The sequence below is a fragment of the Fusarium poae genome, chromosome 2 (genome assembly GCF_019609905.1).
Source record: "Fusarium poae strain DAOMC 252244 chromosome 2, whole genome shotgun sequence".
In the NCBI taxonomy this organism is placed as follows: Eukaryota; Fungi; Ascomycota; class Sordariomycetes; order Hypocreales; family Nectriaceae; genus Fusarium; species Fusarium poae.
Window position 1 is genome coordinate 3,273,581 of NC_058400.1, and position 20,987 is coordinate 3,294,567.

General features: G+C 44.9%; 9 protein-coding genes and 1 non-coding gene across 10 annotated transcripts; 2 read left to right on the forward strand and 8 right to left on the reverse strand.

Annotated features, from left to right (window-relative positions):
* Positions 1-630: 630 nt before the first annotated feature.
* FPOAC1_004972 (uncharacterized protein) lies at positions 631-1,538 on the forward strand (the record flags this gene model as incomplete). Its single annotated transcript, XM_044849507.1, has 2 exons — positions 631-1,314; positions 1,374-1,538. 2 exons carry the CDS (start codon positions 631-633, stop codon positions 1,536-1,538), a joined length of 849 nt encoding a protein of 282 aa, XP_044708217.1.
* Positions 1,539-3,902: 2,364 nt separating this feature from the next.
* On the reverse strand, positions 3,903-4,358 carry FPOAC1_004973 (uncharacterized protein; the record flags this gene model as incomplete). The annotated part of the gene is made up of 3 exons (XM_044849508.1): positions 3,903-4,058; positions 4,121-4,231; positions 4,293-4,358. The coding sequence occupies 3 exons, from the start codon at positions 4,356-4,358 to the stop codon at positions 3,903-3,905; spliced, it is 333 nt and encodes a 110-aa protein (XP_044708218.1).
* A 1,030-nt stretch (positions 4,359-5,388) lies between these two features.
* FPOAC1_004974 lies at positions 5,389-5,470 on the reverse strand. The gene has a single exon. It is a non-coding gene; the product is annotated as a tRNA-Gly (tRNA).
* A 2,069-nt stretch (positions 5,471-7,539) lies between these two features.
* FPOAC1_004975 (uncharacterized protein) lies at positions 7,540-8,221 on the forward strand (the record flags this gene model as incomplete). The annotated part of the gene is made up of 2 exons (XM_044849509.1): positions 7,540-7,544; positions 7,591-8,221. The coding sequence occupies 2 exons, from the start codon at positions 7,540-7,542 to the stop codon at positions 8,219-8,221; spliced, it is 636 nt and encodes a 211-aa protein (XP_044708219.1).
* A 501-nt stretch (positions 8,222-8,722) lies between these two features.
* On the reverse strand, positions 8,723-9,099 carry FPOAC1_004976 (uncharacterized protein; the record flags this gene model as incomplete). Its single annotated transcript, XM_044849510.1, has 3 exons — positions 8,723-8,728; positions 8,794-9,026; positions 9,084-9,099. 3 exons carry the CDS (start codon positions 9,097-9,099, stop codon positions 8,723-8,725), a joined length of 255 nt encoding a protein of 84 aa, XP_044708220.1.
* Positions 9,100-10,875: 1,776 nt separating this feature from the next.
* On the reverse strand, positions 10,876-11,555 carry FPOAC1_004977 (uncharacterized protein; the record flags this gene model as incomplete). Its single annotated transcript, XM_044849511.1, has 3 exons — positions 10,876-11,349; positions 11,410-11,452; positions 11,506-11,555. The coding sequence occupies 3 exons, from the start codon at positions 11,553-11,555 to the stop codon at positions 10,876-10,878; spliced, it is 567 nt and encodes a 188-aa protein (XP_044708221.1).
* A 1,493-nt stretch (positions 11,556-13,048) lies between these two features.
* FPOAC1_004978 (uncharacterized protein) lies at positions 13,049-13,813 on the reverse strand (the record flags this gene model as incomplete). The annotated part of the gene is made up of 2 exons (XM_044849512.1): positions 13,049-13,667; positions 13,719-13,813. The coding sequence occupies 2 exons, from the start codon at positions 13,811-13,813 to the stop codon at positions 13,049-13,051; spliced, it is 714 nt and encodes a 237-aa protein (XP_044708222.1).
* Positions 13,814-15,223: 1,410 nt separating this feature from the next.
* Positions 15,224-15,520, reverse strand: FPOAC1_004979 (uncharacterized protein; the record flags this gene model as incomplete). Its single annotated transcript, XM_044849513.1, has 3 exons — positions 15,224-15,274; positions 15,334-15,436; positions 15,483-15,520. The coding sequence occupies 3 exons, from the start codon at positions 15,518-15,520 to the stop codon at positions 15,224-15,226; spliced, it is 192 nt and encodes a 63-aa protein (XP_044708223.1).
* A 460-nt stretch (positions 15,521-15,980) lies between these two features.
* FPOAC1_004980 (uncharacterized protein) lies at positions 15,981-16,294 on the reverse strand (the record flags this gene model as incomplete). The annotated part of the gene is made up of 3 exons (XM_044849514.1): positions 15,981-15,985; positions 16,036-16,070; positions 16,167-16,294. The coding sequence occupies 3 exons, from the start codon at positions 16,292-16,294 to the stop codon at positions 15,981-15,983; spliced, it is 168 nt and encodes a 55-aa protein (XP_044708224.1).
* Positions 16,295-16,361: 67 nt separating this feature from the next.
* Positions 16,362-17,118, reverse strand: FPOAC1_004981 (uncharacterized protein; the record flags this gene model as incomplete). Its single annotated transcript, XM_044849515.1, has 2 exons — positions 16,362-16,902; positions 16,961-17,118. The coding sequence occupies 2 exons, from the start codon at positions 17,116-17,118 to the stop codon at positions 16,362-16,364; spliced, it is 699 nt and encodes a 232-aa protein (XP_044708225.1).
* Between the last annotated feature and the right edge of the window lie 3,869 nt (positions 17,119-20,987).

Sequence of the window (20,987 nt, forward strand, 5' to 3'; positions counted from 1 at the left end):
TGAACTACCCCTGATTTATCCTAAGCGGCAGAATTAAAGCTCCGGACAACCGCCTACGCTCTCCTTCTCAAAAAGACTATGTAAAATGATTTTAAGCTTATGAATTTGTCTCACACTTGGGAAGTGGTATTTGCATTGTTGGTCAATATAGACAAAATCAAATTCATACTTTCGGGGGCAGTTTGAACCGATATTAATAGTTGATATTTGTCAATATTGAAGCATCATCTTGACAACACAACTTAGACAGCGATTCCTCAAGCTACAAGAACGTAATTTAGAATACTAACTAGTACTATCTCTCTAGATGGTACAGTAGATGTCGAGTTACAAGCGTGTGTGCAGCGCAAAGCCTTTTTCTAGAATCAGCTATATCACACAGAAAACGGGTTATAGCACTGCCAAACAGCTGAGAAACCCTTGGACACTGTCACGCGTCAACGAAACGGAGGGGCAAATACAAGTAGGTAGAAATTGGTCCACTAGTTCAGAAGGGTCCTGGCTATTCCTGGCATGGTTCATTCCTCCACCAACTTATTTCCAGTAACCTCAGCCTGGGAGTTCTACCAAATCATTGGGTCACTAAGCCTCGATATCTCGGGATACAGCTTTGAGCTCACTAACTTCACCATGTCTATTAACGACAGGGTTATCGAAACCAGCGTGCCCTTTTCACAAATTCCTGTGGCCAAAATCATTCGCACGTTGGCGACGCTCCAGTACCCAGACACTCTCCCCGGCCCCGATGAGCCTCTAGACTTGATTACCCTCTACCAAAGTCAGCATTATGCCACGAAGCGTGACACCCACGCTATTATCAGCCGCGCTGAGCAACTTGCTCCCTCCGAGATTTCCCAGATTGCTACGGAGCTAAACGAGCTCGTCAAAATGTATCACCCGTATACCATTGCTTACCCTCCCACTCAGGGAGATCTTCAGTACTTCCTTACTGCCATCTTCTGGGGCTGGCGAAGCGACCTTCGTATTGGCGAGAAGCCTGTTATCCGGGCTCCTACCTTCAATGACCGTGCCCTACGCGTTGGTTACTTCCAGCATGATCTCGAGCCAGTTGCTGGTTTTGGCCCTGATGGCCTCAAGAACCGCCACAAAGATGACAATGCTTACAACTACGTCTACATCGATCACCAGGCTCAAACTGTCAACGTCGCCTGGAAGGATGGCAACTGCCTTGATATCCAACCCCAGGATGTCAGTCTTATCCGCCCTTTCTGGCGCCTGGATGATCGCATCATCATTCTCTTTGATCATTATGAGGACTGTGAGCAGCTCCGAGTTATGGATCACAACTGGAATGTAAGTCAACCCAATTAGCAACCCTGCGGCTGGAAAAACTGCTAACAAAAAGTTAAAAGCTTGCCATTTGGTCTGCTCGCAAGAAGATCAAGCGCTTCGCTGAGGATGGCGTTACTGCTCGTGAGGCCGCTGACTACTGGCCTAATCGTCTGACCACTGAGGGTTTGGAGCCATGGATCACCGTTGAGCGCCTCTTTGAGCTCTATAAACCAAACCTTATCTAACTTGGACTTCGCGGAGACTGTATGAGGATCTTGCAATGGCTAGCTGTACATTTGACATCTGAAAGATGATTTCGACGAGGGTTTCGAGGATGAGAATTGGGTCTAGTGTTCTTGTTAATACTGTACGCAACTGGGGCGAGAAAGGGAGAGAGCATGGTTCAGTTGGTAATAAGACGACATAGAATCAAAGGATTTAGTTGCCTTTGTATCGAAATGTGACCTGGTGATAAGTCCTCTGCTGTAATGAAGGCTCTTCTATTAGTTAAGCGATGTACAATACGAAAGACAAAATGGCCGTCCGAGTGGCTATAGGCGTGATTTATTCCTCGATTACATGCTATCAATCCAACATACAGCCATAACTTTCCTCTTCGCCGACTTTGAGGGCTTTAACGATCTTGTCAAGGTATAATAGGTATCCTCAATGTTGGGGCCTCCGACTGTGATGTCTCCTTTAATACGGTAGTTAGTGCAAGTTCAATGATATTTGGATATAAGTGGTTAACTTGCCACGATTCGGATAGGTAACTGCTGACGGTGACCAAGAGCCAGTATCCCATTCCCACTTGTTAACTCGCGAGTATTATTCACCATGGCAGATGCGTCCTGGCACATCAGCACCGACTGTGCTGGAATAATAGCCAGGGGCATCTCAAGAAGGCATAGACCCAACATGTCCACAGACAGCGCTCAGTCTTGTTGGCTTTCATATAATCCCAACACTCTTTCACCATAGATCAGAAGTTGAAGTTGGTATTTCTGAGGAGTCCTGAAGTGTTTCGAGCGCATTGTAATCTCAGAGGTAGGTTTGTGGCGCAACTTTACCGCCGGAGGAAAGAAAATTCTAGGGGGAAAGTCTTGTAAGTCACTTTGATCACCCTGAAGATCATGATAGTTTGTAGTTGTTTCTCTATAAATCCCCAAGGCATCAAGCTGGGAATTAGATCTTGACCAGTCATTGATAGTCCGTTGGGCATCGGACAGGCTTCTCAGACATTTCCAACAAGCGCCGGTATTCTTGGGATGGACTTACGTAGGTCTCCTCCTTGACAGTTCCATGATATAGTCTGGTTTTGGACCTGGAATGCGTGGTGCTTTTGCAGTGTTTCGGGAATCACTCAACAGAGCATCTCCCTTTACTTCTCATCAGGAATCATCTGGAGTTTTGCTGTCAAAGTACCAACATTCAGTCATCAGAGACTTGTTCTTGGTTCTGCTATTTCTTTGTTAAGTCGGACTCCGATTGGTTTGTTTTTGTGCCATGTTTGAACATAGAATTCACAGGCGTTTGGATTACACAAGTAAGAAAATCAAGCATTTTCTTTTAGCGGGCTGTTGCAAGTGTGGGGGTGGGCAAAGGAGGGAGGTTTTGTCTACTACACGAAAGGCCAAACAAATCAACAAGACGTCGAATCCCTATTTACAGATATCACGATCCAACTAGAACCTTTCCCTCATCTATCGAGTCTATTCTGAGACGTCGTTATTGGATATTGTGGCGTCTATCCTCGACGGCGGCCTACAACCGATCCTACAGAAGCAGCCGATAAAACAAGCGACACAATTCCACAATAGACAACGGCATTCTTAACCAACAGACCAACCATACTTATGAATCTCTTCAGAAACTCTCTATAGAAATTGTCAATAATTAGCAATCTCTCTCAGTTTTCGCTCATCTTTCTGTCAGCTCCTGACCCCTGAATCCCGTTGCAACGGCTAACACTTTCTCATTTTCCCAGGAATCTTCTTCGCACTTTGGCCTTTAACCGCTCTCGAATCTCCTTTTGGCCGATTGACTAGAGACCTCCGACTTTACAATGAGAAAGGACCAGGTAATGTATCCGTCTAGGGTCTTTGGCGGTGATTAGACCTTTGTCTGCACTCTCCTGGAACATCCGACTAGCCTGGAGATATGAGGAGTTCCCTTACAATCCGAACTCCAAACTTAACTCTCTATCATCATCCATCGATAGTCTCAGACCATGAGGCAGTCCCCAAGTCCAAAAAAAAACCTACACATGTCAGCTCTCTATGGGTGATAGTAGCTAGTTTGTATATTGGGTGAGGCGTCTATCTCTAAGCCTTTTTCGAAGGTTTGTTGAAGATTTGATGGTATAGTTGATATCGTAACAAGATTAATAAGATACACAAGTGCTAGGCGAACATTCGCCCATTGAAGAAACTTGGGCCCGACTGCGAGCATAAGCGCTAGACTTTCTAATGTCTAATCTCTGTTGGCTTTGTAGGACATCATCTATCCCCTATATCAGGTTCGTTATCTAAGAAAATGCTATCTTATACCAACGGAAGCCCAATTTCATAGACTTGGCAGAAATCCTCGGGTCCATCTTGTATGTCAAGTTAATAAACTCCATCCGTAAAGTCAACCACAGTGGCCTTTTCAATGATGCTTCCCACTTTGGCGACAAAGGCTTGATGGGCTGGGTCCTTCTCTACATAGTAATCTCTATCCTCCGCAGAGCTAAAAATAGCGACGAAGCCATGGGTAAGTCCGTTCTGATCCATCATGTTAGGCCATTGTCTACTCATACCCGATGATTGCCTGTAGGGAGTCTCACCTGCATTCCCTCTGGAGAGTTGTCTTTTCCGCCTACAAGTGAAACAATGTAAGGACTGTTACTTGTGGGATGAATGCATTGGTCCTTGAGAGCAAGAAAGGAATCGCAAATCTAGACACAGAGAGAGGGATTGTTGGTTGGTTTGTGTTACACGGTATGGATTCAGGCGCACCTTTTTGATTTCAGATGCATCGACATCGGGCTTGAATTGGAAGAGAACAGTGTGAGTGAGAGGCATGTTGCAGTTCTCCTCGCTGATAGTGTTAAATGCCTCTGTTGGCTTTGATGCGGAGTAACAATCGAGTCGTCAGACATTGACAGGGACACCGATTCGGACATGAAGACGGCTGGACTGATTGGCTCAAAGATCACGTGATACTCGCTGTAAGCACAAATTGGACTACTGTCAACCACCTGTGGGAGTGATATTTGCATAGTAGACCCCCAATTCCATTGGAGGAATGTGAATTCTCACGCCATTCGTTCTTACATGAATCTTGTTATCGATCTTTTTAACGAGAGCATTACAATCCGCTTGCTCGCGTGTCTGGGGTCCATTACGATCTATAGTCCGCTTCCTAGCTTGGCCTTTGCCGAAAGAGTCTAACGCTACACTAGATCTACATAGCCCTGTCTCCTGGTAAAGCCCTGACAGGTCGTCGATTGTGTTACGGTATCCTTTTTTCTCGGCACCTCTGGCTTGGTACTCTGCGCTCCACTGAGAGTGAATGTTATCATATTTCGGAAAGTAGCGGCTACTATTGAAGCATAGGTAAAGTGGATAACGGGTGAGTTTAAGCACCTATTATCAGCCATCTATAACACTTGTAAAACTAAAGTTTCCAATTGCGTGATGGAGTCAAGACAAGTGGCTAGACTTCCATTCATTATTTCAGTGGTTAGTAAGGCATCTACTATGTTATTTAGAAACAACTCTCATTTGTAATGAGAAACATTAGCTATGTGTAATCGCTAAACTGATGAGGGATACCTAGACACAGTATCTTATTCTAACAATAATGATCTATAAACCTGCTAGAAATATAACCAAGGTAGTGAGTTAAACAAGAAAAGGTATATTTATAACTACATTAAAAAAAAAAAACCACTTGCCCTAGAAATAATTGCTCTGTAGTAGTGAAAAGATGGGTTGCTTGCTGCTTACCCTGTATCAGTATCAATTGCAGTGCCGTCTGGATCAAAAATTGATCGAGAGAAATAAGTACGGATAGGTGGAGGAGGGTAACCGAGATAGGAAAAAAATAGATTGCGTAATCTGGGAATCGAACCCAGGGCTCCCCGATGTCGCTGGAATGGCAACGGAGAATTTTACCACTAAACCAATTACGCTTGGATTAATTGATACATGGTGTTATTTTAAGTGCGGATATAAAGTCCTGCTTCCAAAATTAATCAGAATCACTCCGGCGAAAGCAGGTAGGTACGAAGGTACCAACCAATTCCTGTTGTATACGTTACCGCGATAACCTGCATATCCATTTGGTCAGTCTTATGCTCTGTCTTTATTCCTACTAGTTGTTTCTACTTTTTCCTTGGGAGCTTTTGGTTACACAGGTGCAGTCAAAGCTCCACCGTTTCGTCACACCTCGTCTATTCACCATTTAACTTGTTGACAAAAGGCAAACTTTCTTTGCCATCCTCTCAGGGACATTGCAAATGCCAAGTAAAAGCTAAAGCGGAATCAGCTGTAGCATATACAGCTGTCACTCTTGAAGGGTGCATTTGATGTTGGGTATCTATCTATTCGCGAATCCAAGGCACAAATAAGTGATACAAGCCAAAGTTGTAACGCATATAGCTATAGCTTATTATTGTACAGGATCTCGATGATTATACCTACACCGCGCTTACTGTTAACCACATCATCGAACTTTGTGCCCATATGTATCAACGACAGCGAAGTCTGAAAACTTGCTTGAGGCTTGAACAGTGGAAAGCCCCTATTTATCGTCCCTTGGATTGCGTCGGTCTACAAGCTCTTAATGGCCACGCCAAATATGATGCTTGCATCCATGTTGAGAAAGGGTCGGCAACTTGGCTCTTGTGAGTGCTAAAAGTCACAGGCTTTGTCGTTGGTTACTCTTTCCATCCTGCGCAATACCTCATCCCGTTCGAGTTCGCGGCTTTTAAAATCCCCGAGACAACAAATGTACCAGCACCGAGACTCTTCTCGCCCAATGACATATCTCAAGGCACGAAGGAGTTGGCGGCTGCTTCATTATCATGGAAAAGTGTCTAGGCATGGCTTAGGACGGCCGGAGCAGCAGTCAAAGCCTGGCAAGGTCCAGCCGATATATTGGAGGTCGGAGAGAAACACGGATTTTCCATGGGGCACTCAAGATCAACCATTGATATCCACTACGACTAGTGATAGATTTCGATGCCTATACGCCCCCTATCCATTTGAACCATCCGTCAAGTATTACTCGGCGTGGGCTAGATAGGATCGAGTAGTGATTGCTTTCGGTCGACTGTATTTATCGTTTCTTGCTGAAGATCGTTTGGTCACTAGAACTCTGAGGAATTAGTCGAAAGACTTCTGTTATCACGCTAAGCAAAGTCTTGCACATGTAAATAACAATTCTGAGAGACCGTATCTAGGGTGAAAGAAGAAGGTGTTTCTCGAGCCTTGGGTTTGAGATCGACTGGACTTTGGTGTATAGTCACTAGCGAAAGCTATCTAGCGGCGGAGGGGGGCTTCGTTCAGGACGTCTACAGAATCAATAGTATTTTCCTGCCTCGTTATGGTATTCTATATCCATACCTTTGATATTTCTACTCATTCTATATGAGCTTTTGAGAAAGAACTGGTCAGTAGGCAGTCAGACTTTTACATTTATGTTAGATCTGTTAGTTAATTGTTCTCTATGAAATTTCTTGTCCACTGGTATGACTCCTTATAAGCGAGCGTACTTATCCTTCTGAACATCAGCTCTGCTCTACCCCCTCATCTGCGCAGGTAGGTAGGCTTCATATAGATACCAAGGTAGGTAACCAGATCTCTGAAAGGTTCTGAGAGAAAGGGCCTTGGCATGTTCCTCGCCCGGCAACCTGGCACTGTCAGGTCCGCCCTCCTGTTGTATGTCACTGCCATTGTTCAAACGGCACTGCCAGCTGTCAGAGAACTGGCATATCTCATATCCAAACGGGCCCACATCCTCTGACCTACTTAAATCTTCCCACCTTCTTTTTCTCTACGAGATTTTCTCTTCACTCAAAATCAACCAACAGAAACCGTTCTTACCACATCTGTCATAGACAAGAAATCTCTGTAAGGGCTTTTTTATCCCTTCATTCTCATATACACTGACACTCTTGGCAGAAAGATGGATCAGAGGAACGTTCCGTTACATGTGTCACGAGCATATCGAAGACTATTGGAAAGACACTGGCCCGCCATGCCGTGAGTATTTCTTTCTTTGTCTCTATATCTCATGCTTATTTTATAGTGGCTTCCATGATCCCAGTAAACAATATCTGTTCAAAAATGCAGATAACGAGTTCCTTGTCGATTGGGAGGTTCTGGAAACCTGGCCTCAACTTCTGAAGGCATGCCGAGATGATAACGTCTATCTTTTCGAGCTCCTGGATACGCGTCAAGCCTGCTGCTGTATTCGCATCATCAAAAGCACTTCCGCCCACGTTGGCAGCGATGATTACCTCGAGCCCATTCTCGATCCAGACGGCTGCCGAGAAGACAATGAAAGTGACAGATTTATTCATCACTTGAAGATCTACGAGTTTGCCACTTTCTACCAGATCAAGACTCTACAACGTCTTTCGTTTCACCACTTGAAACTGGCTAGTGACCAACTCGGTTTTGTTTATCTTGCCGGAATCCTGTCAAAGCAGAACTTCCGTTTCAACGGCAAGGACTCCTTGTTCATGTCGTATATGCGAGATCGGGCCAAAATGGATGGCGAAATTCTCACTGATGGGGACCGTCGCAACGTTGGTGAGGATTGGGAGTTCAGCAAGACTCTGGAAAACTTCCTTCTGGGTACTATCGTCGACATGAAGATGGAGATCCAGCAGCTCAAGGCTGCCGTCGCCGCTATCAACAACAACATGGAGCTGTAGACGTTTTGTCTACACAACACATGAGCTTCCATGAATAGCTCCTTACTGTTGGGGAACTAGTCAGTTGAGGGAGGGGGACATCAAAGTACTGTTGGGACATTGGAACGGACTGGAAGGGTAGATCAGGCAGAAGTACTTTGCACATACCTACATACGCCAAGATGATTTCTCATGGTTATTCATGTTGGCTGATTTGATCTTGGCGGCAAATGAAAATAGGGCTTTATGCCCCGGGAGGAAGCCGCACCTTGTACTCTAGTCTAATTGAAAGAATGTCCCCTATGATCTGTGGCATAAACGATGACCTCCAAGATTCAGGGTACATATGTGAATGACCTAAGGCTCTAGTCTGAATAGTATAAAGCGACCTAACAATCTCTTCTCTTATATCTTGAGCGGTCAAATGTCCTGATACCTTGAAGTCTCTTTTATATGTCTCCCCCCTAATATGCATGTTGATTTTGAACATTCCTTGCTCTCTATGTCTTCCAGGCACCCACTTCAACTCTCTTCGAGATGTACTGGTAAGTCTTCCTTGGACCGATTCACTACGTTATACCAGGTATTCTTACAGCCATGCCTCCCACAATACCATCATCCATGCGATCCAGACTTCCGTCCTCTTTCGGTGTTGTTATAGAATAATCTCTCTCGTGAGTATTGAAAGGATCTTCCTTTAAAAGGCCACTATCGCCGTTGCCTGTGCTTCGAGAAGCTCGTATGTTTTTCTCGCCTCTTTTGTAACTATATGTCTGTCGGGTTTTGGAGATCGAAGGTGAAAGTTGGGGTTCGCGGTAGAGAATGACTGTATCAAGGTTAGCGAGTCCTGGTAGATATTTCTAACTTCATTCTTAATGCTTACCTCTTGACTTTGGCATTTCGAAGTACAACGGCAGTTGAACTTCATGAGCCAACCTCTACATCTCGCAATTTGTAACAGACGGATCCCTGTACAACGTGTTATTCGATTCGGCTTCTCTGTATTCGGAGCAAACAGGCATTTGTATTGGTAACTTCGAATGGGTGCAGGACGCCCTCAGATCTACTGTGGAAGATGTTGTTAGCGATGGTTAGCTTCACGCGCTATGAAATCAAAGCCAAGAGGTTATATCCTGACGAACTTTCCTATCATTGTGTTTTGTCTGCTCTGAAGTTTCCCACCCTTCGATATTTCATCCGAACAAATGACCTTGTTCATGTCATTTCCTTGCCTTCCGCGGATTTCCCTTCTATAGCTTTCTCGAGCCTATGGATTCCATTATAGATCGAAGCATACAGGCCTATGTCCGCTGTGAGATTGTGTATTTGGAGGACGATTTGACTTAGACGACTGTATAGTGGACGTACACTCCTAGTGATTAAGGTGTATGCGCCCACGTTATTTGTCAGACTCATCTCTATGCTCCCGCTAAGCTACAGAGACGCTCTAGGATTATCTTCGCGTTGTGGAAGTTCTTTGAATTCGATGTTCGGTCGGTCGTTCGTATTCGAGTACAGCCAAGCGCCGATCCAAGGCTGGATGTCATGAAAAGCGGTGTTATAGATCGTCGTTCTATCAGTAGGCATTGTGGTATTGGAACGTGCTGTTAAAACTCAAGTAAGTATCTTATCCAGTTAAGAAGCTGAGTTATCGACGGTTGTCCTTAACGGCGACCGCCAGTGTGGGTGTATACCATCTTCAACATCGGAGCATTGTCCTCAAAATCAGAATACCATTTATCTCTATCGTAAGGTAAGACTCTCTGTGGAACGTGTTATGTTGCAGGAGGCTTAAGTCGCTCCGACTTGAACCTCTCCAGCTCTTGGGTCCAGGGGTTTCGAGAATAAGATAGTAGGGACAAAGGCCCAGGATCAGTTTCTTCCCCTTCTTGAGCGAGGCTATGGAGTAATCTATCTGAAGTCAGTTTTTCTGGACTAGAAAAGAAAAGAGGTAATAGGTATGACTTACATTATTCTTTCAGAGTGGTGCGATCCAAATGCATATTCCTAAGCGCTTTTTGAAAAGCCGGGGGGTATTGGATAAGTTATCTGCTGGGAGCATTGGTTACGAAACTCATAAATCGATATATGTGATTATCTTTGTGCCCTAGATCGTAGGGGTTCACGTTTGCAGTATCCGCTAAGTCGACATATGATTTCAATATGTAGTTACCAAGCGGGGGAAGTCTGGATAGTACATGAACTGAATTCGTCTATCCTCGGTACATGGTTGTCTGCTTTGAGCTCCAGATAAATACAGGAGATAGGAGGCAGAACTGAATACAAGTTCAGCAAGATAGACTGAATCACATTATACACCAGGTAGGGCGTTCCAAAATGTTGTATCGGAGGACATTAATATCAAGCATTCTCCCCTCCCAAGTGGTGGCATACTCTCCAGCTAATCAATTCACTCCGGTACTCCCAAGTAGGAAGCATTCCAATCTGCCTGGAATGTTAGGGTAAAGGATAGAAGATAGTAGGGTTGTGTCGGGCTGACTTACCATTACATTAAATCAACCTTGTCTGGTCTATCTTTTTCATAGGGCCAGATAGTTACATCACCCTCATCTTGGATGAGATCGTGCTAAGTTGTCACCCTGTTAGACTTTGTCCATAGCGTAATATCTGAAGGGATTTATCCCTTACCAATAGGAAGCCACAAGTGAACTGAATTAGTCGAGGCTCTCACCTGCATCGTGGCTATTGTCGTCAAAAGCAAGGCAGAGGATGCCGGCAACGGCAACAACAAGAGAGTAGTGTCTGAGAAACTCGATAGACTGGAATTCCTGTATGTCGGCCGGCACAGCATAGGGTTCTTCCATGCGGATGCGATGGTAGAGGATAGGGCCGAACCAGTGATTGTTGATCTCAACCCACTCTACGTAGCTGTTGACGCACCACAGAAAGGTGAGAAGGGGCATAGTGACTGCAGCATTGACGATCTCCATACGGCAGAATCCACGGAGACCGGGGAGACGGTGTAACAATCCCTGGTAGTGAAGGATGATAGCGTCATGGAGCTCCTGACGCTGGCGATGGGAAGTAGAAGCCACGATAGGTCGCTCTGGGCGGTAAACGTCTTCCTCAAGGTAGTTCATAACGATTGTGGTTTGTTCCTCAGTTAGGCCAGGCCATCGGAGGCGACTCTGAGAGAACAGATCCGCGAACTCAGGGTGACGCAAGATAACAGCTCGGGGCAACTAAACCCGGCGGTGAATAAAGTTGATGGTCACGAGAGGATCAGAAGGACTTTCGACAGTGAATAAGTGTCATCGAAGAGAAAAGGTAAATATGAAACTCACTTGTTTGCGTAGAAGCTCGAGGAGCCGTCGCGTACTGCTCGAGGAGGCATGTTTGGCGAGTTTGATTTCTTTGTTGAATAGGAAGATGGACAGAAGTTTGCAGAAAGTCTTTCAGTTAATGGTTAGTAACTAGACGCGAGTTAAGGTGTAACAAAAGAAAAGACTGACCTTTGGTGAGATGGGGAGAAGCAATAATTTCTGCCTGGTCTTGTCAGGTCTTGTCAGGCCTTGTCAGGTCTTGTCAGGTCTTGTTTATGGCTCAATCTCTTTACGCCACACTACCTACTAGCTATGAGATTGTTGACAGTGGCTATGCTCTGGTTCCTAATGCTTCTAATCTCCTTTGTTTTGTTCTCAGGCTTCCCATCACGTCATTCGATTTCTTCGCTAGGTTCCCCCTCTTCCTCCTATGTAGAAATATAACCCCTGGCCCTTATTCTTTCGCATCTCCCTCACATCTCAAAGAGAAATTATACTCCTGGGTTCCAACCGATATATCCACCTGTTTGACAATTATACGTTCATATGTGCATTCATTTCTATCATACGAATTTGCATTCTGAGTTTTCTAATATCCTCTCAGCTGGAGAGTCGACTATATTTGTATCCGAGACACTCGACAATTTCTCCTCCACAAACCGTCGTTTCTATATATAACTCACTCAGTAGAGTTCCTTCGGTATATTCTTTACTGTTAATACTTCAAATAGGAGATAAAAGCTTGTTCAGGTCAGCTAGTGCTGTAGTAAGCCACCTCGCCAGTCGTGTTGAACTGTCCCGCGACATAACTGACTTTACCTTACCATAGAACCAGAAATCCCATCGCCCCTTCTCGAACTCCACTACACAATGAATCGTATCAAGGCTTTTCTACTGCTTCTGCTTGTCATCTACCGGATCATTGAATCATGGCCTCTTGTATACGGCTTCCTCTAATTGGTATTGCTTAGTAGGCACACTCTCACAGACGACTCGTCGTCGCAGCAATGAGCCCAGCACTAGGACTATCTTGACTGAGATTTGGATTGCAATATGGAGGTCAGCAAGGGGAATCAGTCTGCACTTGGCATGTTAGTTTGCACATCTCCGAAGTCATTAATTACAAAGACCGAACCATTCTCTACACATTGCGTGCGTTTCATCACTATACGTTCCTATGTATACAGACGGTATCGGGTCCCATACTCAAGGTTATGAAGTTTAAGCTAATCTACAGTCGTCGTCTCCCTGATAGGGGCGAGTAAAAGGTAAAACAAGTAAAGTTAACCATGCATTCAAAACTTTGCGTATCTAAATATTGTATTAAGCAACTCTATTCAAGTTTATCGCCGCCAATATTACCCACATTCTTCCCAAATTCAGTTCTACTGACGTATAGTATGCTGGTACTTGTAGGGCAGCATTGCCGTGATATTGGATTCAACCCTCGTCCACTTTACTGTTACCCATGGGAATACTGTCCTAGGTCTCTGTCTCTTCTTTCTTTCCTTCATCTTCTTCTCTTTCTCCTAAGCGGAAGAAACTGCCGCCAGATACATAAGCCTTAATCTTTCGCGGTTTCACAGCTATTCAGAATCCTGACCCTGTCCTTATGCTTCAAGCGCTGGTAGTCGATCATGATGCTGATCATAGCCTTCACCACATCCCATTTGGCGTCGGCTACCGTGTTACAAAATTGGTCCATAACAGTGAAGGCCTCTTCAGGAATCAGCTCCGTTTGCGCACAGATTCGGAGGATAAGAAGTCTGATCAGCATGTCGTCTGTCTCGGCCAGTCGCCACTTCCGTTCCGTGGTAGCGACCTCGAGCATATCCAAGATTGTAAAATTCTCCAGCAGTTGCGTGATTCCCTTGATGTTTAACTCCTGCAAACTATGAAGTTTAAATCTGGGTGCGTCTTCTCGAAACATGATCAACCTTCTGAATAGGTGGATGGCCGCTGACTTTTCAGGCTCGTCTTGATTGGGGCCGGGAAGGCGACCTTGTTCGAGATAAGTTATGACAACTAAAGCTGTCTCGCGGCTAACGGGACTGCAATCGAGATGCTTGTTTTTATCGAAGAGGGCGGCGAAATCGGTATGTTTCTTGACGAGATACTCAGGAACGTGATAATCTCCCCCAGTGTCGTCGAAGAACTTGATTGAGTAGAGGCCGTGGTCCGGACTATGACAAAATTATTAGCAGACATAAATTGTAATACAGTGAGTTACGTACTAGGTCAGAACTGGTAGGGGCTTATTTACCGGTACATGGTCAATAAACTCCCAATCGGAGCTGCCCAGACTTTCCAGGTCTCCTGAATCTGACATGATGGTAGTTGCTGGAGCGTGAGTCAAATGCTGAAGTTGGTAGTAAATAGGTGGTGAGGAACAAAATCGGTGTTGTTTTAGTACTTTATGTCTATTATTAGATATCTGGGGAGGGAGAGGGGGGAGGAAACCTTTATAGTCGGCAGGTTAGGGCACTGGAAACCTCAAAGTTGTCTAGGTTCCAGGTCATGAACAAATGCTGGAAACTCTCCCGTGTCTGAAACTTAGTCTGCGTAGATAGACATAATGTGTGGCTCAATAGAAAAGCCTAATGGGAAACACTCTCCTGCTTATCTACCTCATGATCCATACTGACCATCCTCTGTAAACCTCACACAGCCTTCCTCTGGAGCACATAGAAACCTAGAATGCTGATGAAAATTAGAGGATTCCCAGCGTTCATCTAATTTTCCACTAATTCTTTAAGTTTATGTCTGCATCGTATTTAAAGATCAGTCGCCGAATACTGGAGCTTTGCTGTACACGCACGTGATATCCCTCAGAGACAACATTTGTTGCTCTTGCATGAAGACTTTTGAAACATACTCGGAATATGGATTTCGAATTTATAGCTACATTGATAAGTTTTATTTTGCTATGATAATACTTTGTAAGCCTAATCAATTTCTAATAAATTTGCCGGTGGTCTTCCCCTGACGCCTAATGACAAACACGAAGCAAACAATGCAAGATGGGCTTCATTGAAAGCCTCCTTAAGCAAACTTGTATCTATGCTGGCTGCCAACTGGCATTGAAGTATAAAGTCCCTCGGAGTGTGATTGGAGTAAATCGGGTGCCGCGTTTACTGTGTACATGAGAGCATGCCTGATTATTGAGCTTTTTAAGGGTAGCAACATATTTATGTTTGCGAGATTGTGTCATTCTTTGGACATTATAATATCCTTCCCACTTCTTATTTCCTATTATACTAATCCTGCCACCTCTCGTTGTTGTCTCAACTCCCATCAACCAAAGTCATCTTTGTTGGTCAGCCCCCTCCCCTTCTATCCTTTTGCGAAACTAAGAGATATTAGTCACCATCTTGATACTGCCTTGGATCTCGACTTACTTTTCTCTGGAGAGGGGGCCAAGCCCAAGACTATCAAGTTGGTAATCACCAACTCCCATATTGAAGAGAACCGACCACCCCGCCGCAATTTTGCGAAACTGATGAGCGTTAGCTAAAATTGTGAACAGTCTTGAGCTCCCGACTTACTTTTCTCCGGCGGAGTGGCCAGTTCAAGGTATTATAGGAATAACTACCAGCCCCCAACATCAGGACGACCCGACCACCCCCCACCGCAATTTTGCGAAACTAGCAAGAGTTAGTTATAATCAAAATATCTCTCGCTCTCAACTCACTTTTCTCCGGGGGGTGGTCAGGACAGGACAATATTGTAATAGTCGAGACTACAAAGTTGGGGTGGAGGAGTCCCAACCCGCCCGCCGCATTTTGCGAAACTGTTTAAAGTCAGTTACCATGTCATGTCATGTCATGTCATGTAAAAGTTGTTACTTACTTTTCTCCGCTCCTCCACCCGTTCGCCGCCGTGTTGTTTGGACCACGGCGGCGCGTAGTCAGATAATCCTGACCCGCACTCACGCAGATATCTTTCTGCGAGACTGAGAAGCATTAGCTGTAGTCATGCCATATGAAGGTTTTACTTACCCTCCAGGCCCAGGACCTAGCTCGGCCAAGGAGGCCATTGTCAAATGAACAACCCACCCCCCGCCCCGCCGAGTTTTGCGAAACTGATTGATGTTAGTTATGGTGTAGTCCGAAGCTGTGTCATGACTTACTTTTCTCCGGCGGGGGCACTGTTCGGGCCATCGAGGCCTGGGGGCGGGTTATACTTTTATCGACATGAAAGCCAAAGCTGTTCAGTAATAACCCGCCCCAGCCCAGCTTGTCTTTGTCTTTTGCGAAGCTGATCACGATTAGCTGGTATTTGTAGCATCATTCAACGACAACATACTCTTTGCAAGCAAAGACAAGGCTTAGGGCTGTAGGGGGGGGCGGGTTCCTCCTCTCCGTCCTGTCCGTCATGACAAGCCGAAGCCGATGTCAAGTGAGCCGCGGCACACTTCTCTCCCTTTTCTGGTGCAAGACCAGACTTCATTTGGTGCCACAAGAGGCGCCTGTTGATGGGACTATCAACAGTCTTCCTCACACTGAAGGCAGTTAGCTATTGCGCCCGTCTCATCTTCAAGTCATAACTTACACTTCTCTTGTAGAAGACCAGACACCATCCAGACCCTAAAAAGGGACACCAGTTTGGCTGAATTATCAGCATCTTCTGTATAGATTGCCAAGTCAGTCATTGTCCTGTTGTATATCTGAATGGCCACTTACTTCTCGACCTTAGTCGTACAGCGCAATGCTCGCCGACATGTCTGAACAAGTCGTCGGACAGGAAATGCCTTCTCGGGTACAGCGAGCGAGAAGAGGCTTCCTCTCATATACAAACCACCAAGAAACATAGTGCGAATTCAATCTCTCCATGGCAACAAAAATAAACCATAACAACCAGTTCGGCCAGGAGTAGCATCAACTGTCGTTCGTTGTGGTTGTTGGATGTTGACCCTGCACATCAGGGTCAGTATTTATAGGCTTGCGCAACTCCACTGCTATTGCGTGAACGTGCTGGTTGATATAATGGTCGAGAAAGGCTTTGTACCACTCAGGGAAACGGTTGGGCCACTCTTTATGAATGTGGTTGTCGACAAAGTCCTTGATTTCTTCGTCGGACATCCACAAGTTCATTTCCCATAGATTTGCATGAGAGTCGGTCGTTAGCCTGCTGATAGATGTGTAGCAGCCTGCGGCGTTAAGATGAAAAAGGAGTTCAAACTCTTTGCAGATCTTCTCATGACTGCTGTCGTAGTTTATAGCAGGACGGTTGAGTCCCCCCGTATAGAGAAATGCAATCAGGAGTTTTTTGACTTCATCAGGGACTTGAGGGAAACGAATCTCTTCTCTGGAAACAAAATCTTGAACATTATCAGGGAAGAGCTCCTCAAGAACTTCGAGATGGACTGCGTCTTCAGGTTGTTGTTCATCAAAGCCAAAATAGACTTGGATCATGTCTCTGATAACGAGGTAAGTCAGTGGTCTCTTTCTGGGCCACCTAGTTAATGGATACTTACGGCTCTGGGATAGGGGAGGGTTCGTCACGATCCGGGACAATATCGTTCAACCCTTCGTCAAAGTAGTAGTCAAAGTGTTTCTCTGGGTTATTCGACGGAAGGTCCATACGAAAGTCACGGCTTCCCTCTCGAGGGTTTTCCTCGTAATCTCGACGCATGATTATGGTGACAGGATACTCTTGCAGAGGAAAGTAAATACAATAGAAAGAAGATGACAAAAAAGGGGGTATATGAATGTGAGAAAGCAGAATGTATTAGCGAATGTTTGATGGTGAAAGATTTGAAGAATATTTTGGGATGAAATTCTGCTGATATTTTCTGGGAGAGGGGAGAGAGGAGAGCTGAAAAGAATGTGGGAGAAATATTGGTGACCTTTTGGCAGTGCGGTTTGATGGCCGATTCTAGGGCTGCGTAGACCAGGCCAAACGCCTTCCCCCCTCAAATCATTCATTAATCAGCTATCTAGCAGCCTATACCATTATTTCATTTTATTTCATTTATTGTGTAACAATCTCCTATTTCGTGTACGATTCGATTCGTCTTCTATAAGATTCCAGACGGACACAGATCCTATGTTCAAGTTGTAACTCAGCAACTATTCTTCCCCTGATGCACTAAGCTGCCTATTCTTTGCAGTAATTATTTTTTTTATTGCTTTCTTCATTATGTTCGTCCTTGTTCAAGTCAAATGGTCATTCTTCTGCAGTTGGTGGCCGTGGTGACGGCAATGGTGGGTGCATTAGTAGGCTCCAATATCAGGGCCACTACCAATTCATCTCCCGTAATTTAAACCCCATACCCTTCTATTTCGTGAAACCACATGCTGTTCTCTGTTCATCTGTTCTTTTAGGCTGCTATTGTAGTGAAATTTGGGTAAGTGATGTCTGATTCTCCTACCAAAGCATTTCCCCTATTCTGCCTGGCGCAGTAGCTAAAGTCACTCGCAAACATTACTGCATTAACATTATGCTGAACAATACACCTTGATCATTTAGTTTGTATTTCCCGTAAGATGTCTTTCAAAAGTGAAATAAATATATCCATGACCGTCCCCCGTTAGTTTCGTCTTGTCCTTGTGCTAACCACATATTTCAGACCTTCGATCCTTCGAACTGTACAGCAGAACCGCGATTACAATCTTCCTTTCCACACTTGGTCTCTTCACTGTATCTGGCATCTCCTGCCATCTTCGCTTCGGCGTTTATCCGCTCCCAACTACATTGCAGAAGACCTCGAGGCTGACGGCTCAAAATACGGAGAGTACCACTTGAATTTGCCCCTAGCGACTGAGTTTGCATGTCTCATACTGGCCACTATGTGTTTGTTCATGCCATTTCTTTTATGCAAAGACGAATCTCTCCTGGATACCGCCACTTTGCTCTACATATCCACTCCGGGAGGTCGTCGGGTTCTTTGTTTTCTCATGTAAGTCTGGCTGGGTTGACTGGTCAGACACTTACTTAACCAGGTCAAGTCCAATATCGCGGTAGCGTGGTAGGTGCTACCTTTCTTTATACAATCCAGCAAGGATCAAGCTAACTCTTTCTCGATAGTTATATCTACCTCTCTTCCGTCAAGCATAGCCATAACTTTACCGAAATGTACCTCATCATACAACCTCGAACTTCTTCGCCTCCTCAAAGCGGACATTATCAATGCGCAGTCGCTAGTTCCCCTGTCTTCGTGAGCAAGTGACCAGCTGACACGATCACAGACAACAATCTCCCCACAAAACTCCAACGAGCTATTTGGTATGGTGTTCACAAAGATGTTTTTTTCGACTAGAGTAAGTCACATATGGCCGGGATTTCTATGTGTTTTTCAACAAGACAAATTGGTACTTCGACAGTCTCGCCCTGTACAGTGATTTGGCTTTCCATTGAAGATCTTCCATCCCTCTTCTAGACCGCAGGAATGGAAGTATATGTTGTAAAGGTAAAGGTTTTCCGGGTCTACACAGTATTAGTATCAATATTAACGATGGTACTGCAGGAGAACTATGCCATGAATTTCTTTAAACGACGCTCTATAAATGGAAGTTCTGTGCTGATGGGGGTTGTATTTATTTTTGTATCAGCCTATCTCTTCAGTTCCGAAACGCATAGGTGTGTCAACTTCAGTCCGAGAGTTTCTTCAAATATAAATAGTTCCGTTCGATGTATAGCTTGAGTACAAAGGTCAAAAACCACAACCTCTGGTTCATCTATCGAACGTCTTGCCACTTCGCCAATCCTGAACGCGTGTACTATACATCCAACATAGGTACTCGGTTATTGACATACGGCCACGATTTTATTGACTCGTTTCTTATCAGATCTCCAACTAGCTGGCTCAATGGCTTGTGGGTGAGTTGCCAGATTATTAATTTGGCACTGTGATAATATCCGGTACACAGACATAGTGTCCTTCTGGACCATGCCTTTCACTTCACCGCGTCACGCAGTTATAGAATAACGACTTGGAATTCTCGGTAGTTATGTTTCAGGTGCTTAGAGAGACCGCTATATCATTGTCGATGTGCGCATGGATGTTGACTCAGTGTTGTGAGTGTTAATTGTCTTCGGCGGTTTCGAAAGATGAGTGCCTGCAATGCCTTTCCAGGGCTGTCAATCCGGGGCAACAAGACTACCGGTGAGCTGAAAGGTCCATATTTTTGAGAAGACGGGGCGGTATAGCTACTTTCTCTTTCCCCTGGTAGGTTTAAGTCAATGTTCGTATCGCCGCCAGGTTCAGGGACCAATCTATGGTCGTTCTCTCTCCATACGGATTCTGTATGGCACATACATGAACTTTCCGCTTATGTTCCAATCACCATTGTGGGTGATTGTTTTGTCGTTCTTCGTTTCGGTATTAGTATTCGGCCAATCGCTGATTCAGAAAGCGATGCGTATTTTGTTGTTAGCATGTCTTCTCTTTGTGTCAGACCAGGTCAGACCTACACAAATGAGAGTCTCCCAAGCATAAATGGAAGCATGAACCACCTCGGCCAAGCTCATCGCTACTGTATCGGACTCGAAGCCGGAATCTCGTCAAGTCAAACTTGCCTAACCTGGAGCACAGACAGCCAGGACTGCCGAGTCGCCTATCAGAGGATCACGTCAGGGCTCATTTTCTCGCCCTGAAACTGCCCTTGGTCTATTGATGTACCAGGCCGTGGGTGGATATTGTTTGGCAATGATATATTTCCACATGGCCATGATAAGAAGGACGAATCGAAGACTTTGGCTAGTATTAGTATGTTCGGGAACAATTTCTCAAAGCAGTCCAGTTGTCACGGCAAAGTACATTTAGGATAGACTTACATGTAGAGCTAAAAACAAGAATGGAGATAACAGCCACTTAAACATTCAGTCATTGCTAGTATAGCGGTCTTTGATTGCCTTCCCCTTAGATCAGGCCTGGTAGATGCAGCAGGCTCAAGCGATGCCGGCATCTTTTCTTCTTGGAACTGGATACAGCCCATGGTGCACTTTTCTTTTAATCAGTATCGCCGTAATTCTTCAGCGGATTCGGCAGCTTCTGTTTATCTTTCTGTGCTCTTCAGTGGCATATTTGTAACTGCTAGAATTGTCGTAGAACCTTGGCCAGATAGAAGAAGGCGAGCTGCGTCGCTTTCGCAGTTTGTCCCAGGAAATGCTCGAGCACTTCTCCCATGTCTTGAATCTCTCGTAGCACCACAATCTTGAACATAAGGCGAAGTACGGGAGAGTTCCCTTGGGTTGCTCTGATCCGAAGTCTTGTCAATGTAACAAGATAAGGAGTTGAAGCATAGTTCATCATAAAAGGCTGATCAAAGCCGACTGCCAAGCCGATGCAGATTAATTGACATACAGGAGCTACGCATTGAAGACTATTTGGCATTGTTCTCAACTTGGCAATAGTATTTAGGAAACAAATGGATGAGTATAATCCTATTTACACAGTCAATGGGCCACATCATCCCGTTGTTTGTGCTGCCAACGCCAAACTGTTTACTACCTCGTAATGCACACTACTGTTCTATCCAGCATGAATAATTTAATAGCAA